At 50.5% G+C, this 16,622-nt stretch overlaps 7 protein-coding genes across 7 annotated transcripts; 3 read left to right on the forward strand and 4 right to left on the reverse strand.

Annotated features, from left to right (window-relative positions):
• Window positions 1–76: 76 nt before the first annotated feature.
• Window positions 77–1,887, reverse strand: N7477_002237 (cytochrome P450; the record flags this gene model as incomplete). The annotated part of the gene is made up of 5 exons (XM_056963900.1): window positions 77–208; window positions 265–1,095; window positions 1,155–1,517; window positions 1,577–1,686; window positions 1,713–1,887. The coding sequence occupies 5 exons, from the start codon at window positions 1,885–1,887 to the stop codon at window positions 77–79; spliced, it is 1,611 nt and encodes a 536-aa protein (XP_056823853.1).
• A 1,951-nt stretch (window positions 1,888–3,838) lies between these two features.
• Window positions 3,839–4,090, forward strand: N7477_002238 (uncharacterized protein; the record flags this gene model as incomplete). Its single annotated transcript, XM_056963901.1, has 1 exon — window positions 3,839–4,090. The coding sequence occupies one exon, from the start codon at window positions 3,839–3,841 to the stop codon at window positions 4,088–4,090; it is 252 nt and encodes an 83-aa protein (XP_056823854.1).
• A 1,700-nt stretch (window positions 4,091–5,790) lies between these two features.
• On the forward strand, window positions 5,791–6,207 carry N7477_002239 (uncharacterized protein; the record flags this gene model as incomplete). Its single annotated transcript, XM_056963902.1, has 1 exon — window positions 5,791–6,207. One exon carries the CDS (start codon window positions 5,791–5,793, stop codon window positions 6,205–6,207), a length of 417 nt encoding a protein of 138 aa, XP_056823855.1.
• Window positions 6,208–6,317: 110 nt separating this feature from the next.
• On the reverse strand, window positions 6,318–7,268 carry N7477_002240 (Homoserine dehydrogenase; the record flags this gene model as incomplete). Its single annotated transcript, XM_056963903.1, has 1 exon — window positions 6,318–7,268. One exon carries the CDS (start codon window positions 7,266–7,268, stop codon window positions 6,318–6,320), a length of 951 nt encoding a protein of 316 aa, XP_056823856.1.
• A 787-nt stretch (window positions 7,269–8,055) lies between these two features.
• Window positions 8,056–9,654, forward strand: N7477_002241 (NAD-dependent succinate-semialdehyde dehydrogenase; the record flags this gene model as incomplete). Its single annotated transcript, XM_056963904.1, has 5 exons — window positions 8,056–8,079; window positions 8,135–8,246; window positions 8,282–9,075; window positions 9,111–9,233; window positions 9,289–9,654. The coding sequence occupies 5 exons, from the start codon at window positions 8,056–8,058 to the stop codon at window positions 9,652–9,654; spliced, it is 1,419 nt and encodes a 472-aa protein (XP_056823857.1).
• Window positions 9,655–9,912: 258 nt separating this feature from the next.
• Window positions 9,913–12,861, reverse strand: N7477_002242 (Hsp70 family protein; the record flags this gene model as incomplete). The annotated part of the gene is made up of 1 exon (XM_056963905.1): window positions 9,913–12,861. The coding sequence occupies one exon, from the start codon at window positions 12,859–12,861 to the stop codon at window positions 9,913–9,915; it is 2,949 nt and encodes a 982-aa protein (XP_056823858.1).
• An 815-nt stretch (window positions 12,862–13,676) lies between these two features.
• Window positions 13,677–15,337, reverse strand: N7477_002243 (uncharacterized protein; the record flags this gene model as incomplete). Its single annotated transcript, XM_056963906.1, has 3 exons — window positions 13,677–14,149; window positions 14,200–15,096; window positions 15,223–15,337. 3 exons carry the CDS (start codon window positions 15,335–15,337, stop codon window positions 13,677–13,679), a joined length of 1,485 nt encoding a protein of 494 aa, XP_056823859.1.
• Window positions 15,338–16,622: the final 1,285 nt, after the last annotated feature.

Genomic DNA, 16,622 nt, shown 5'->3' on the forward strand with positions numbered 1-16,622 from the left:
AATACTGATCACATAATGGAATGGACGTCGAGATGAAAGGTGTCTATTTTCAAAGATGTAAGAGACCATAAAGGATTTATGAAGACGCGGTGACATTATCCTCTGCCTTGACAATCTCTCGAAGTTTGAAAGATGTAGTGAAGTTCTTTTGCTTAACGAACCAAGCGTTCACCAATTCCCATTCCTGGTTGGGGTCGGTGAATTGAATCTAGACAAAAAGATGGTTAGCCGAGGGACCGTCAGCAGTAGACCAAAAGAACGTACCTCAAATCTCCGCAGCATGCTGGGAACTAGCTTGTAAATTTCCAGCAGACTGATATTTTTCCCTAAACAAGTTCTTGAGCCCATGCCAAAGTGGAACATAGTCCCATTCATTTCCTTGATACGACGATCTTCAGCAGCCTTGCCCAGTTCCGTCTTGGCAGCTTCCTCATCTGGTAGCCATCGCTCCGGCCGATAAAACTCGGCATCTTCACCAAAGACCCCCTTATTGATATGGATCAGCCAAGCCGAACAACCAACGATCGTTCCACCGGGGACAAAATGGCCAGAAATCTCGGCACCACCCTCTGGCACGATTCTCTCCAACGGAAGACCGGCAGCTGGGTGCAGACGGAAAGCTTCTTTGACGCAAGCGTCGAGATAGGGAAGGCGCTGGCTCTCATGCCAGGTGACAAGGCCAGTCTCGTTGTCTCCAAAGGCTCCAGCACGTGCAGCATCATCGATCTCAGTTCGGAGACGTGCTAAAGCTTTAGGGTGCTTGAGCAGGAAATAGAAAACGGCAGAAAGACTGATAGCGGTTGTTTCGGAACCGGCAAATGCCATACTGACCGCCATGGTCTGTACCAAAGTTTGAGACATGAATTCGGGATGGGATTCATGGGCTGCCATGAATTTGGAAAGTAGGTCCGGGGACTTGACGCCTACTGCCTGAGACTCTGCCTTCTCGCTGGTCAAGTCTGGCACGCGCTCGGCCATGCGATTGTTTGCAAAGCGTGCGACGGGGAAGGTGGCATCGATGAACCCCCACTGAGAGAGCTTGAGGTAGATTGGGTTCTTGAGAAAGAGTAGGTCTAAGAAAGGAATTTGTCCGACCTAGAGGATCAATGTGTTAAGGAAATTCAACGACGGGGGTGCGGTATGAGGAAACATACGGGTGCAACGTAGAGGAATAACCAGGTCAAGTATCCGACGATGCCATCGACATCCTCGTTCTTTTCAATGAAGCCGTGCCTTTTGCTATAGGTGATTTCTCCAATCACATCAAAGGCATAGAATTGTAACCATTGGGTAAAGTCACATCCTGAACCATTATCAACGAAGAGTTTCTTCGTCTGCTCCAAGAAGAGTTTGGTGGTGTTGTCAACAAAAGGTTCATACTGGACCAAGGCCGACATTGCAAAGGCTGAGTTGACGCATCTACGGAATCTCGAATGGAAGTCATTATCCGTTGAGCTGAAGAGAGATTGCAGACGGTGGCCCTTTGCAACGGATTGTTGAACAATGTAGAAGTCCGACTTGTTATGATTTAGCAAGAGCGTAATTCACGGATGGCTTGTGCAGTGGACCGACTTACTTTGACGAAGCCCTTGTTCAAACCGTAGATGGATTTCAAGGCACTGGGGTCAGAGAATGAGAGGGTATTCGGCCCCAGCCGAACAACATCGCCGTACTTTTTGTGCAGTGCTCGGTGAGTGAGCTCCGGCGGCGACCATAGACATCAAAGAAGCGCCACCAATCTGTGACGGATGCCAGGAATGGAACGGGGTACTTGTTCAGCCCATTTTGGTATCTATTCTTGGCCAGCCATAGGAGTAAAGTAGCCCCGGACACAAGCAGCCAATGCTGGGACAAGATTCTAAGAATATAATCTGTAATTCCATGCATGTTGAATTGAAGACTGAAAAATGGAACGCTTAGAAAAGTCTAGAGACGAGTAATTTGTGCTTCATGTGAAATGAGATAGAAGGGAGTAGAGGAAGAGGTCACAAATGGATGGGCACAGTCATTGATTTATATCCAAAGAAGAGAGCAAAGGCAAGAGGCATATCCCGGCAGTTGATGCCATCCGACGGTCCAATAAGCGGTGGTATCAAGTGAAAGAAGTACCAAGTTCTTCATCGCCTTCCCCGGTCGGCGCGCCAATCCAGGACGAATTGGGCATCGCCACACGATATGAATATCCACACGGCTCGAGGATCCCGGGGAAGGACCCCATCGCAGAGCCCCGAGCCCCGATTCAACATAGAGCCAATAATACACACGGCCTTTTTGCGGAATGTAAGGAGTACGATGCACCCAACACGAGTTGCATCCTTGGCCCTTATCATAGAGGGGCCTAGCTCTGCCTTTTGGCATCACAAACCCCGAATACGAACCGAGGAATTACCCAGGAAATCACTTGAGTATATCCAGTGTTCTCAATTTCAGGCTAAGTCGCGCAGACCATTTGACCTATGCGGGGGAAAGATGCAATTAGGCGTGGGGCGACGTGGGGCTATGATGGCAGTCCGGGGTCATCCGCACCTCCGCTTCCTCTAGACCTGCGCCAGACGGGATTTCATCACCACCTCAACTGCCGATATCTCTATAACCTCGACTCTTCCAGGCTATGGTCCATTTTCACTCCAACTGAGCTTGACCCAGATATTCCTGCTGCTGATATCTTCTCAACCACGAGATTCTTTCAGGACATCCATCTTCCATAGGAAACCATATAATTGAGATGTGATTCAAGAACTGAGTCTGTTGAAAGAGTGAGTGACTTTGGGCATCCGAAATGGCAGCAATATTGGTCAAGTGGACTCTCTCCTCCATGGCGTATTCATCCGGAGATATCCATCTAAAATGTCATGGTGCCTCCTTATCTCCGACGTAAAGTGAAATAGAAAGGCAAAGAAGAGATGCATTGAGAAAAAAATCACGGTGAATGGAGTTTCTGCTCAATTGATTCCATCAGACTTAGAAAAGCATAGCTGCAATGCTCCTGTGTTATCAAATGACCTCATGCAGATGCAAACCATCCAGACACCTATCGCTGATCCAGGTCTCGCAATCCGATACCTAATGTAAAATTACAAAAGCTTTACTTGAGAGAGGAACAAGTGTGGGTCATAGCGCTCTCTTAGATGAGATACAGGATCCTTTGGCTTCGATTCACCGAGTCCCTTTTCTATGTCACTATCTGTGGGTTGCTCGCGGGGTTATATAATTAAAGAGAATATTGAGACAGATTTATGATCTGATGATACAAGGCAATGTGACCCATGCTGGATGTCAGTTCCGTCGCTGGAAACCCTGCCAACCACGAAGAATAACGAGGTGCTTAGACGCGAAGACCCATCATTGTCTAAAAGGACTCGATAGAACCTCTTCATCAATCTAGCCTGGCCTACTGAAGCTGAATGTTCCAATTTCCTCCAGTTTCTGATTGCTATAAGCTCAAATCATTGAATCGCTTCTTTGTCCTGTTCTGCATTTTTTGACTTGTGACACGGGAACCACACAACCTTGACTCTAATTACTTCTTCAGTATACCAAAAAGATCATCCAATTTATGTCCTTTCCGCGATCACCGATGAGTTCATTACGAGATAGTGCAAGGACCCCAAGCCCACTTTCGGTGTGCGGTATAGTCATGCCGTCTACCTTCACACTAGCAGGCACCATGGCAAGCACGACATCTACTGTTCCGAAGAACAGACACTAGTACAATTTGACCCAGGGAAATGCGCCAAAAGCTTATGCGATTGGGCGGGATTTGTGCTGCGATAGTCAATGCAGAAAGGGTGGCGAAATGAAAGGATGAAGACGCAAACGGCGTTACAACCTATCGAACATGTTCCTTGAAAACAGATCGGGCGCAGATCGTGGGGCGAATGTTCCACCCCATTGCTACTTTGAGCGTGAGTTGTCAAGTCAGTATCAAACAATCATCGAAGAGAAGGCAGCCCAAGTGCGACAGAAGTACTTCTATTTGGAAAATTATAAAAAGATAGGCTGGGTGCAGCCGACCACCTGGAAAGAGGACAGCTCCACGACTACTGATCGGATCACGAACAAGCTCATGCGTGGCGCCAATCTAGTTTGAGCGAAGGGAATCACTCTTAATGAACCCCATACTTGGACAGAATCCTGTACTTGACACACTGGCCCGATGCGGCGGCCTTACAATGTCGGGTGCTCTAAAAAATCTAGATGAAATAGAACGAGCCGCACAACATTTACTCAAAGTTGGCCCCGAGGCCTTCAAATAGCGGAAATATACGCTGTAATAGTGACTATCCAAGGAGCCTGTAAGTCGTTCTCGTAAATTTACCAATCAATGGACGAGAGTGTGCTTTGGAAGGTCGCTATCATAAGAACCCAGCTGTGAAGCCACAAGTCTTCTCCTCGCAGCTTATCATTCCCGATACCGGCAATAGACGGATCTCGGGAATAACCCCTCACGCTATTCCCGACAAGATAGGCACTTTTGGAGATATTATGGTCAATTTGGAGATGCGCCTCTTGAGTCTACTTCCAGAGCACAACGTTGTGATCCCCACGTGTCACGCTTAGCCAACGATGACCGCGAAAGGCCGGTCTCGCACATTAGCTACGCAAGAAGGTGGGAACGAGGATCTTGACAAGAAGTACGTTTCACTTCTCGAGTATCAATGATTCAATCTAATGAGCGCACCTGCAGGAGACTGCGAAATCGTCTTTCGCAACGTGCATTTCGTCGCCGACAAGCAGATCGGCTACGAGAACTATTAAATCATGCCGATGCGAGCGACAAACCTCATGACGAAACAGTCAAAGCCCTGCAAGAAGAAAATAGCAATCTGCGAAGGAACCTCATTGAAGTACAATCCAAATTAGCCAGGTTGATTGCCAATATGCAATCGCTGTCGGGAAATTTATCGACAGCTCTCGGCGAATCTCCTCAAAACGAGGATTCCAGTGCTCATGAGCAATCATCGCAGCCACCTTGCAATAGCACAAGCCAAATCTCCCAGGAATCTCATGCCATTGGAGGAGAAACCGAATCTTCCCTTTTGCGAGTTTCGCGTCCAAGAAACTTACAATCATCACCTTGTAGCTATTACCAATTCGATGACCTCCTGACTAGCGTGGGACCCGCCCTTGAAGGGGCTTTTGAGGGGGATTGTCCTTCAACTCAGTCCCCGGAGATGAATCTAGCTGCAAATTTTCACAGTCTCGCTCAGCAACTACCGAGTATTTGGTCCTTTGAATACCAAATGGGCACCGAACCATACGCCAACGCCCTAGCCGGAACAGAAGATTCCTGCATGACACGCGGTCGCGACTGGATCGAGACAAACTCGCCATTTTCAGACCATATCGAAACCCTCCAGCGACTACTCAAAGGAAAAGTTGAAAAAATTCGTCCTTCTACTGGAATTAATATCACCTTGTGCGTAGGTCACCACAAAAAGCTCAACTATCGCTGACTGTTTTCATAAGTTTTTACCACGAAGTCCTCATGGTCTTGTCCTTGTTCAATAGCATGACTCGACCAGATGTGATGCGCTGGTATGCGAAAACGAGATTCTACCACATCGTCAACTTGACGGCGTGGCAAATCTACCCCTGTCCACGGACCTATAACGAGATCCACCCGCAGTATCGGCCAACAAAACTGCAACTACAGTGCCAGTATCCAACGGTCATCGACTGGATCCCGTTCCCTGTATAAGAGACCGCCTGATTCAGCTTCATTCCGCGAATCCCCAAATCGACCAAATATTCTGCGATGCCGTGAGCAGCTATGTCGTCGAGGCGTGGATGTCCGATTTGATTCAAGGTGCTCCTGCAATCAAGGCTTATATCCGAGTGACCGATCTGGTTCCCAACATTGACTTCACGAACTCCGTCAGCGAAGATGACTTAGCCGCTGCTCTTCCTGCTCGAGATGCCGCGACTCTCTTCTCCTCGCCGATTTGTTCTAGGGCCGTTTTCAACAGGCTGAGTATGAATCGAGGAATCTCCAATTACAAGATCGATCCAGCTTTCTTCGGCAGCTACCCAGAGCTGTATGATCATAGTGTCGACGTTGCGGCTAAAGGCATTCCTTTGCGACCGGATGTACAGCTTCGGTTGACGTACCCCAAGCCTCTTGATTCTCCAACGTACCATACTTATCGCAACTTCATTGACTTCTCTTATGATGCACCTATGTGTGCCGACTTGCTTGCTTGTTGAAACTTGATGGATTCAATTGTTGAATGTGTAGTGATGATAATGACATTGAGCTTACCCCCCCCCCCCAAAAAGCACTTGCTTTCCCATATTGGTACCCAAATGACGTGCAACTACCTCAACTGAGCGAGAACCTTTAGTAAATCGCCTGTCACGCCCATTGCGGTGACATCACCACCAGCACCAGCACCGCGGATTGTGAGCGGGAAATCACCATATCTCTTGGTGTAGAAGCTGATGATGTTGTCACTGCCCTTCAACATGGCAATGGGATGCAACGGATCAAACCGCTCCAGTCCCACCTTAAACTCCTTTGTAGCCATGTCAATGCTACCGACAAAACGGATGACCTTCCCTTCCTTCTGAGCTGCGATTTTCTGCGCCTCCATCTGGCTGTCATAGTCATGTAGCTTGCTGAGGAATTCGTCGCCGTCGGCAACATATTCAAGCTCGTCCGGAATCAAACTCTGCACTGGGAATGAAGATGGAGATTCAATGGGTAGACCAGCCAATCGACCAAGGATTGTCAACTTCCGCGCGACGTCAAGACCATTCAGATCATCACGGGGATCAGGCTCAGTGAAGCCTAGTTCCTTCGCCTTCTTCACATTGTCCGACCATTTCACACCAGAGCCAGAAATTGGAGCGAATGAGTTGAAGAGGAAAGACATGGTTCCGCTGAAGACACCTTCGATACGTGTAACTTCATCACCAGTCTGCACGAGCTCCTTAATCGTCGAGGTGATGGGCATGCCCGCCCCGACAGAGGACTCGTGAAACACCATTGATCGACCAGCCTCAGCCGACCTGAAGATGTCCTGCCACAGCTCATAGCTTCCCGAGAAGGCTTTCTTGTTCGGAGTGATGATACTAATTCCCCTTTGCAGGAAAGCTGGATATGCCTCTGCCAGACTACTAGCACTGGTGTTGTCAATGAGGACGACCTTGTGTGGTGCACCGGGCAAGTATTCGATAATCTGGCGGAGACTCGGGGCGAAGATCCAGATGACTCCAATGTAGATACGGCGGTGTTGATGTTGATCTCGGAGTAGTCCTGGTGACATAGGGCTTTATCGATCATAGCGATATAGCACAGACTCAAGCGCGTTGAAGGCGAGTTCTTGGATAACCAGGCCAGCTGGGAAACGAAAACCGATCCCACGCCCCCGGTACCTGCGAATAGATCAGTAAAAAAGATCGCGATAAGCAGGTCATACACGAGAGACTCACCAATGGTAGCAATATTGACCTATTTTGTTGCCATTTCGAAGACAACCAGCCAAAACCCTAGGAATCAGTTGTATGTAGCTCGCATGATCTCGAACAAGGGGCTCAGGTCTTTTAATGCTAATGGATTTACACCACAACAGTTCACCCGGTGGTTTCCCCGAACATCTAGCCTCAAATCGAGCTTTCTAGATACTAAGCATCCCATGAAGCTGTATTGATGATCCCTATGCAATTTCAAGGTTAGGTGACCAAATGCTTACGCCCTTACAGTTTAGGCCCACTTCCTTTCAGGTACCGTTCCTTGTAATCAACCACTGACATAAGATATTTCCCGGCCATGTAATGCCGAACAATCCCTGCCGCAGATCAACAAAGCGTATAATTATGCTGAAACCGTGGAAAAATTGAGATAAGCCCCATCTGCCAATCTTTCCATTGGAAGATAACCGACGGAGGCTGACCGTGGCCCACGCCAACTAAAAAGATTGACTTGAGGCGTATCAGATGTGGTCAATGAAGTTGAGTATATGTATATAAAGCCCCGAGAATATAGCTTAGCTATCTGCAATCATATTCCAAGAGGGAAGATAGGAACCAACCACCATAAGTGTGACAGCCACCATGACCAAGTGCGACTTGCTACAGGCAAGTACCTACAGAAAGCATTGCCACGATGTGAACATGTACTAATTTTGAATAGTTAAACGATAGATCAATTCTCCACGAAGCCTCGCTGCTAGATGGGGAATGGGTGCAAGCCCAGGCAGGCAAAACATTCGATGTGGAAGGCAAGACCGAACAAAGTCGGAAAAGTCAGCTAGTATCTCAGACTAACGATGGAACTTAGATCCCGGCTCCGGTCAGGTCTTTGCAAACTGCCCTACAAATGAAGTTGCCGACGTAGACCGATACGTCACATCCTCCCAAAAAGCCTTCGAATCCTACCGAAAAGAGAATCCACGCACACGAGCCAAGATCCTCCTTAAATGGCACGAACTCATCAATGCACGCGAAGACATCGCGAAGATCATGGTCTATGAGACCGGAAAGCCCATGACAGAAGCCCTTGGCGAAGTAGACTACGCCCTGGGCTTTGCATGGTGGTTCGCAGGCGAAGCCGAGCGCATTCGAGGTTCAGTTGCACAGCCTTCGATCTCGAGTCGGCGCACGTTCGTCATCAAGCAGCCCATTGGAGTGAGCGTCGCTCTGGTGCCGTGGAATTTCCCAGTGGCCATGATCATTCGCAAAGTGGCTGCTGCTTTGGCTGCGGGGTGCTCGAAGATAGTGAAGCCTTCGCCGGAGACACCACTCAGTGTCAATGCCCTCGCGGACCTAGCTATGCGCGCTCGGCTTCCCGCCGGAGTATTGAATGTCATCTCCACCGATAACGAGAATACACCCGCTGTCAGTGAACGGCTGTGCAAGCACCCCTTGGTCCGGAAGGTGACTTTTACTGGAAGTACCAGGGTGGGCAGTATCGTCGCAAAGCACTGCAGTGAAGGATTGAAGAAAGTCACGATGGAACTAGGTGGCAACTGCCCTTTCATCGTTTTCGATGACGGAGATCTCGAGCAGGCTCTGGATGCATTGATGATTCTCAAATGGCGTACAGCAGGCCAGGCGTGCACACATGCCAACCGGGTTTATGTGCAAACGTCTACGACAAATTTACCCAGATGATTACCGAGTCCACGAGTCAGAAGATCCGTGTCGGCCACGGAACTGATCCTCTAATCACCATGGGCCCTCTGACGACTAGCAGTGGTATTGAGAAGCTAGAGCGCCATGTGGAAGACGCTGTGAAGCGTGGGGGGCAAAATTCTCTGTGGAGGAAAGAAACCGGCAGGTTTGAAGGGATACTTCTTCGAACCGACTATTATCTCCGGCATGACCTCGGAGATGTTGACTACTCGTGAGGAGATCTTCGGTCCCTTGCTGGGGCTCTATAAGTTTGAGATCGAGGAAGAGGCTGTGAAGATGGCCAATGACACTTCCATGGGCTTGGCCTCATACTTCTTCACAAAGAACGTCGACCGGACTTGGAGGTTGCTCGAGGATCTCGAGGCGGGCATGATTGGCATGAACACCGGCAACTCTTCTTGTGCCGAATCTCCGTTTGGTGGTATTAAGCAGTCTGGCTATGGCAAAGAAGCTGGCAAGGACGTCGCGATCGAGGAGTACTTGATTTCCAAAACGGGAACTTTGACTGTCGAGGCTTAGAAGACGAAGGTGCTTTCGTGTAATGACAACTAGAAATCAATTATGCTCCTAATGAGACCTGAATTCAATCATAAGAGAATTGATTTGAGAATGAAGAAAAGAAAAGCCCTAGGACTAAAGTACCTCAGTCCTGAACTCCGTTGCGACTCTTTCTCTAATATTTGAAACAGATGTGAGTGCATAGCACACGGTATATGAAAATCATGCTTTATACTTCCAACAGCTTACAACATTCATGCATGAAACGGAAGGCTTAAATTAAAGCTCATCCTTGCGAGTATCGTCTTGGGCTTTCTCCTCCTTGCCCTTGCTCTTATCAGCCTCGGACTTATCCTTCTTGCTTTTCTTACTGCTATTTTTCTTGGACTGCTTGCCGGCCGCGGCAGTCATGCGCTCATACATGCGGTTAAGTATGCGCTCGAACTCACGCAGACGGGAGTCGATATCCACAACAGTCAGAGCGGGGTCATCCGAGCTGGTGAGCTTCTCTTGGAGAGCGAGCTGAGCCTCGAGCCAGGGCTTGGTGGACTCATAGGCCTGGGTCAGGGAGGCAAGGTCGGTAGGGTTGAAGAGAGTGTACTTGGGCCCAGTGGGCTTGGAACTAGCGGCCGGCTTGGCGGTGGTGGTGGTCTTTGAAGATGAGGCCGAGTAAGAGTCGTCGTCGAGTTCATCCATCTCGTCAGCAGAAGCGACCGGGGTTTCGGTAGTAGAAGAGCTGGTCTCGGACTCGGTGGTTGAGGTGCTTGACGCGGAGAGGGAGGATGAGTAGCTCGCCTCGTCAGAGGCGATTTGACCCTCGATCAGCTGCTTCATGGACTCGGCGTTCTTGAGCATGTCCTGGAGAAGCTCAATACGCGCCGGACGGTCGGTAGATTCCTTCATGCGCTTGAGTGCAGGGTTGACGATGGCCTTCAGATCCTTCAGCTTGGACTGGAACTCCACCGTCTTAGCATTGTCGCTATCCTCATAGAGCCAGTCGCTAGCCTTGGCAATCTTGTCCTGGAGGATGGCCAAGTCATCACTCTTGACAGCTTTGATGAACTCTTCGTTGTCCGCGAGATCCCGACTGCGATAGATGAAGGCCTCTAGCTCATTGAGAGCCTCCTCGCGGAGAATACGATCGCGGTCAGAGGCGTCGAAAGCCGCCAAACGACCGCGGATGCGACCTAGCTCGGATACAGATGGAGCCTTAGTTCCAAGTGGTATCGACTTCAAGCTGATGGGAATGATCTCAAGTTTGGTCTGTCCGGACGTCTTCACAGTATCCTTGGCGGTGGCGGTGGTAGAAGCGCTGGCGGAAGAGGAAGTCGAGGACTCAGCCTCAGCCTCGAGGTTGATCGACTCGCTTGGCTCGCCGTCCTCTCCAAGAGGCTGCTGGTCTCCCTTTTTGGAGCCGAGGCCAAAGAAGCCCTTGACGTCATCGACAATGCCCTTCTTCTCGGCCTCGACTTCGCAGCTCACGTTGCCACTGGTGACTTCGGGGAGACCATTGACAGGGTTGAGACGAATAGCGAACTTGGTGGTGATGTTGGCAGCCGCGCAGCCAAAGGACTCCTTAAGCTTGTTTGCCGATGCAGTAAGGTTCAGAGTCTCGACGCTAAGGACGGAGCGGTTGTCTCCACTCTGGTCAACCTGTTGGTAGAAGCTGAACTCAAAGTCATCCAGGTTCTTCACGGTTACCTGCTTCTCGGGGCCAACCTGAGAAGTGGCGGTGAATAATTTCTGGTTGCGATCCTTACCATCCGAGTTCCACTTGAGCATGACAGGGTACGAAGCCGCATCGTGAGCGCGGATGTCCTTGACGCGGAAATTGGGGCTAAGGGCAGCACCCTTGAAGGCAGCACCAAATACAGCCGCCTCATCAGCGTTGACATTGGTACGGAGCTTCTTGGATGAGCCCAGGACCTTCTCGAGCTCCTTCTGGACGAAAGGAGTCCGGATAGCTCCTCCGTGCAAAACAACAGAGTCGATATCATCCATCTTGAGACCGGCGGCCGCCAGAGACTCCTTCAAAGGAGTACCGATGCGAGCAATGTGCTGCGCAGCCAGCTTTTCAAAAGTGGCACGGCTGATCTTGTACTTGAAGTTCAATTCCTCATCATACAGACCCTCGAAGCTGGTAGAGGTCTCGGTGTTGGCACTCAGAACTTGCCGGGCCTTTTCGGCATCCTTCCAAAGTCTGGCCATGGTCTTACCATGAGCTTTGACTTCTCCGGCGGTAACCTTGCCCTTGAGCTTCTTGTCGTCGACTAGCTTCTCCACCATGTCGTTGACAATAAGATCGTTCAAAGAATCGCCACCAAGGGTTTTGTCCCAGCCAGCTCCCAAAACGTGGATCTCCTGGACAGTCTTGTTAAACTTGCCGATATCCTTGACCTGGCGACTTTGGAAGCGCAGGACGCTGGCAGTAGTAGATCCAGCACCCATATCAAAAATAATGTGGTACTCGGGTTTCTCTCCATCCGAAACACTGGGGAACTTCCGGGAAGTGGCGTAGTTCAATCCAACAGCCAATCCATCGCTAACAAAGGCCTCGATGTTCAGACCAGCCAGTTCCGCTGCCAGCGTGAGACTCCTTTTCTCGTCCGCGGTGTAGAAAGCAGGATAGGTGAGGACGACATCACGGATATCCGATCCCTTGCCAGCGAGTTCGTCGGCGTTGGACTTGACCTCCTTCAATTGCATGGCCAGGATCTCCTCGACCAAAAATGCATCCTTCTTCTCTGCCTCTCCAAGTCGATCACTGCGCATGGCGACAGAGCCCCGGCCATCGGGGGCACTTTCAAGCTTCAAGGCTGGATACCGGCTCCAGTAGGCCTTGACAGTCTCATCGTTTGCGTCGTTGAAAGGGACACCCAGAAGGGTCTTCAGATTGCAATAGACGTCATCCGGGTACCGAGCTGCCAAGGCAAGGGCGTTACCACCGTAGAACCGCTCAGGGAAGGGCGCGCTTGTGTCTCGTGTCGGCTTGAAGGCGATGGCTGCTGACTCCTTGCGCTTTGAATCCTTGGACAGAACGATTTCGAGGGGAATGCCCGGTTTGACGAGTGCGGCTTTCAAGTATTCAGTGCCGACATCGAGGCCAATGACCGCAGATCCGGCAGCGGAAGCTTGTCCAGCGAAGCCGATCAGGAAAATCAAGAAGGGGAGAATGACGAGGGAGAGGAATGGAGAGGTTGGTAACCGTCCGCGGCCCGGAAGAGCCATGGTCTGTGTTTAAGCTGCGCACTGGACGAAATGAGCCAATTTTTTCATTCAAGGAGTGACGTTGTAAGGCACAATATCAGCGTACATCAAGCCAGCTGGTAATGAGCGCGAAATTCTAGCAGTAACCACACCGCTTCGCCGATCTTTCAGATGTATGTAAGTGGAAAGCTGGCCTTGCGCCAGGCGAATAGCGGGTCCTTAGCTATGGGATGGGTTCGAAGGGGACCGATGGAGTTGAGGTAAAGTTCCAGATGAGAATTGTATGAGGTGAAGGCGTGAAACCATATGAATCAAGTCATCCGGGCGCGAGGGGATGCAGTGGCCACCTGTCAATAGAAGCAGATGGCGCATCTAAGGCCACGGGTCAGATCAGTGATCACCGTTGTTTGCCATGTTTGCACCGGGCCAGGGCGCTGACGTAAGAGCCCTATCTTGAAGTTCAAAAGTGATTCCAGTGTACAATCAGTAAACAAACACAGCCCCTGCTGGGTGAGTTTTAGTTTTAAGAGTCTCCCCGACTTAATTGAGAGTAGGTGATTCCCTTGTAAAGTGCAGTCAAGAAGAGTCTTGGACAGTCAGATCTTGCGACAATTAATTCACTAAGTATTGCATCCATCATAAGGAGTGTCCATGAAGTCATAAGCCAAATCAAAGAACCACCACTCTCTCCCAAGACACGGAGAGCGGATATCAGGGTATTAATACCGGGTCATTAAGATATCTCCCAGTCCCAAGAATACAATTTTTTTGGCCTTTTTTTTGTTCCGTGTACTTTCGAATCATGCCATGACCTCTTTGGCAATATCACCGAGTTACTAAAACAGAGCAAAGATGATAGCAAGACCGGGGATGAGACCCGCTAAAGACATCTTGTACTGAGATGAGGCACCATTGAATTGGGGAGTCTGAGAAGGCGCAGGCGGGATGCTGGAAGAGGCGGCGGCAGATGAGGCTGGTGCAGGAACGGCTGAAGTCCCTTCAGGAGCTGGTGCGGTAGTTCCGGGTACGATGATCGTGCTAGAGCCATTGGGAACAGGAACGACAGTACTTGTGCTGCTTTCAATGACAGTTGTTCCGGGAACGATGACCGTGTTGGAAACACTGGGAACAACAACGACAGTACTCGTGCTGCTTTCAATGACAGTGGTCCCAGGAAGAGGCTGCAAAGGCACAGTCGTGGACAGGGCACACTCGTGGCAAGTTACTACGGAGGTGACGGTCAAAGTACTGGTGTGGGTCACAGGAGTGGTAATGATAGTTGAGCCGCTAGTGATTGTGCTCCAAGTGACTTTTAAAATTAGTACCTATATTGATATCGTGCTCAGCGGCTTTACGTACCAGGGCAAGTAGTGGTGGTGAAAGTAGTGGTGATTGTAGTGGGAGGTGCGGTAGTAACGGTCTCGGTTTCGCATGGCGTTGAGGTCGCTGGAGGTGCTGTCGGTGTAGTCGTCTCACACGGTGTGGTGGTGGTTGCCGGAGGCGAGGTCGGGACAGTAGAGGTTTCGCATGGAGTCGAAGTTGACGTCGAAGGAGACGAAGGCGTAGAAGTCTCGCATGGAGTGGTAGTGGGGGTCTCAACCGGGGTTGTAGTTGTTTCACACGGAGTAGTGGTCGGAGCCACCACTGGCGTCGTAGACGTCTCGCAAGGAGTAGTCGTGGGGGTCACGACAGGAGTGGTAGTCTCGCACGGAGTAGTGGTAGGAGTCATCTCTGGGGTAGTTGTAGTCTCACACGGGGTAGTCGTGGGAGTCACCTCTGGAGTAGTGGTGGTCTCACACGGAGTAGTTGTGGAAGTCACCTCTGGAGTAGTGGTGGTTTCGCATGGAGTAGTCGTGGGAGTCACCTCTGGAGTAGTGGTGGTCTCGCATGGAGTAGTCGTAGGAGTCACGACGGGAGTAGTAGTCTCGCACGGAGTAGTCGTGGGAGTCACCTCTGGAGTAGTGGTGGTCTCGCATGGAGTAGTCGTAGGAGTCACGACGGGAGTAGTAGTCTCGCACGGAGTAGTCGTGGGAGTCACCTCTGGGGTAGTGGTGGTCTCGCATGGAGTAGTCGTAGGAGTCACGACGGGAGTAGTAGTCTCGCACGGAGTAGTCGTGGGAGTCACCTCTGGGGTAGTGGTGGTCTCGCATGGAGTAGTCGTGGGAGTCACGACGGGTGTAGTAGTCTCGCACGGAGTAGTGGTAGGAGTCATCTCTGGGGTAGTCGTAGTCTCACACGGAATAGTCGTGGGAGACACTACAGGAGTAGCAGTCTCAGTGTCACAAGGTGTAGTAGGGTAATCACCACCACCTACTCCTCCTCCATGGCCGCCGCCTTCGCCACTACCATGTCCACCTCCATGTTCTCCACCGCCGCCATGACCACCATCATCGTGGCCTCGAATAACGACGTCGAAGTCGGCAACAGGCTCCCTAGGCAGGACGCCAGCCGAGGTCAAGCTGGCGACAGCCAAAAGAAGAATTGGCACAGCACGCATCTTGTATAAGCAACGAGAGAAATGCGTATTGATCAAAATTTGAAACGACTGACAATGCCTAGACAGAACTAGGTAAGAACCGTAGCGAAAGAGGTCCTGACACGAATTGCTTCACAAACCAGAAAGCAGAGAAGAAGGAGAGGAGATTTATAGACTAAGCCCCAGCTGCAGTACTAGCCTGGGCGGGGCTGGGCGTCAGACGTTGACATCAGAGTTCTCTTTTTGGCTCAAGAGAGAGCCATCCAAATTCGGCTGGCAAGAGTTGATCCGTGCAATTGTGGGACCAAAGTATCGCTTCGACGAGTGGTAAGCAGCTTGATAATGTAACCAAATTTGGTACACGGGTGAATCAACCGGCCTTGATTCCGTCATTGTCGACAGCCCACGATGCATCGTGAAATAAGTCTCGTTGCAGGGCAGACGCTAAAGAGAAGTATCAATCCGGTTGGCAGCGACAATCCAATGACGGAGGTGCTGGTCTCAGAATTGGCCTCTGGTTCTCCGAATGGGGACAGCCAGGGTACTTGCTAACAAACTCAAAGCGTTGAGAGACCGACGCTCAAGCGCAACTACAATCGAGCCGATGATGCATGTCTGTTCTTGGCGGAACGCGACACGGAACAGGCCCGAAAGATAGCTCATCTTGGGGCTGGGGCTTTAGACAGGCCAGGAACCAGGGGACTCCATGTTCGATACAACAGATTTCGACTGTTTCTTTCTTGGTCTGGCACTGGGTATCGTGCAATCGTGGTCGGATCCCCGTATCATGAGAAACTATCGTGAGATCATGAGACTTCAAGTTCCATTCCAAGATGGACGCCCCATCTGGAGAAGACTGGAGAAGATAAGATAGGTTTCATTTGTTGTTTGTGGGGTAGTCATATTGCATGGGGAAACCTCGCGAATAAGAATCGCCACAGCGAGCTAGCGCTTTGATTCCAAGTTCTGTAGGTCAAAGAGCTAAGGACTAGAAGCCTCAAGGCGGCCCATCCGGGAAATTACCCGGGAGTTGTGACATCCGTGCAATAGACTGGGTTTGGATGATATTGGTTGTTTTCTCCCTCCGTTCCTTTCCAGATTTCAGGGTCCCAGGAGTGGGCCGATGCAAGCCACGATCCTGCAGTCTATTTCCCCCTCATTTTGCCCTAAGCAATGAACAAGCCACGGAACCAGTGCATAACCGTGGGCCCGGCAAAGCCGCAGGGCTGCCCGCTAGTCAAAACAAAGCCAACTTGGGCTTACCTGCCACGCTGTTGGGCGTCGGTCCCTGAGGTCCTGCAGGTAA

This window comes from Penicillium maclennaniae (genome assembly GCF_028827695.1).
Source record: "Penicillium maclennaniae strain IBT 15551 chromosome Unknown utg000003l:1.0-5670915.0:1.0-5674809.0, whole genome shotgun sequence".
Taxonomy (NCBI): Eukaryota; Fungi; Ascomycota; class Eurotiomycetes; order Eurotiales; family Aspergillaceae; genus Penicillium; species Penicillium maclennaniae.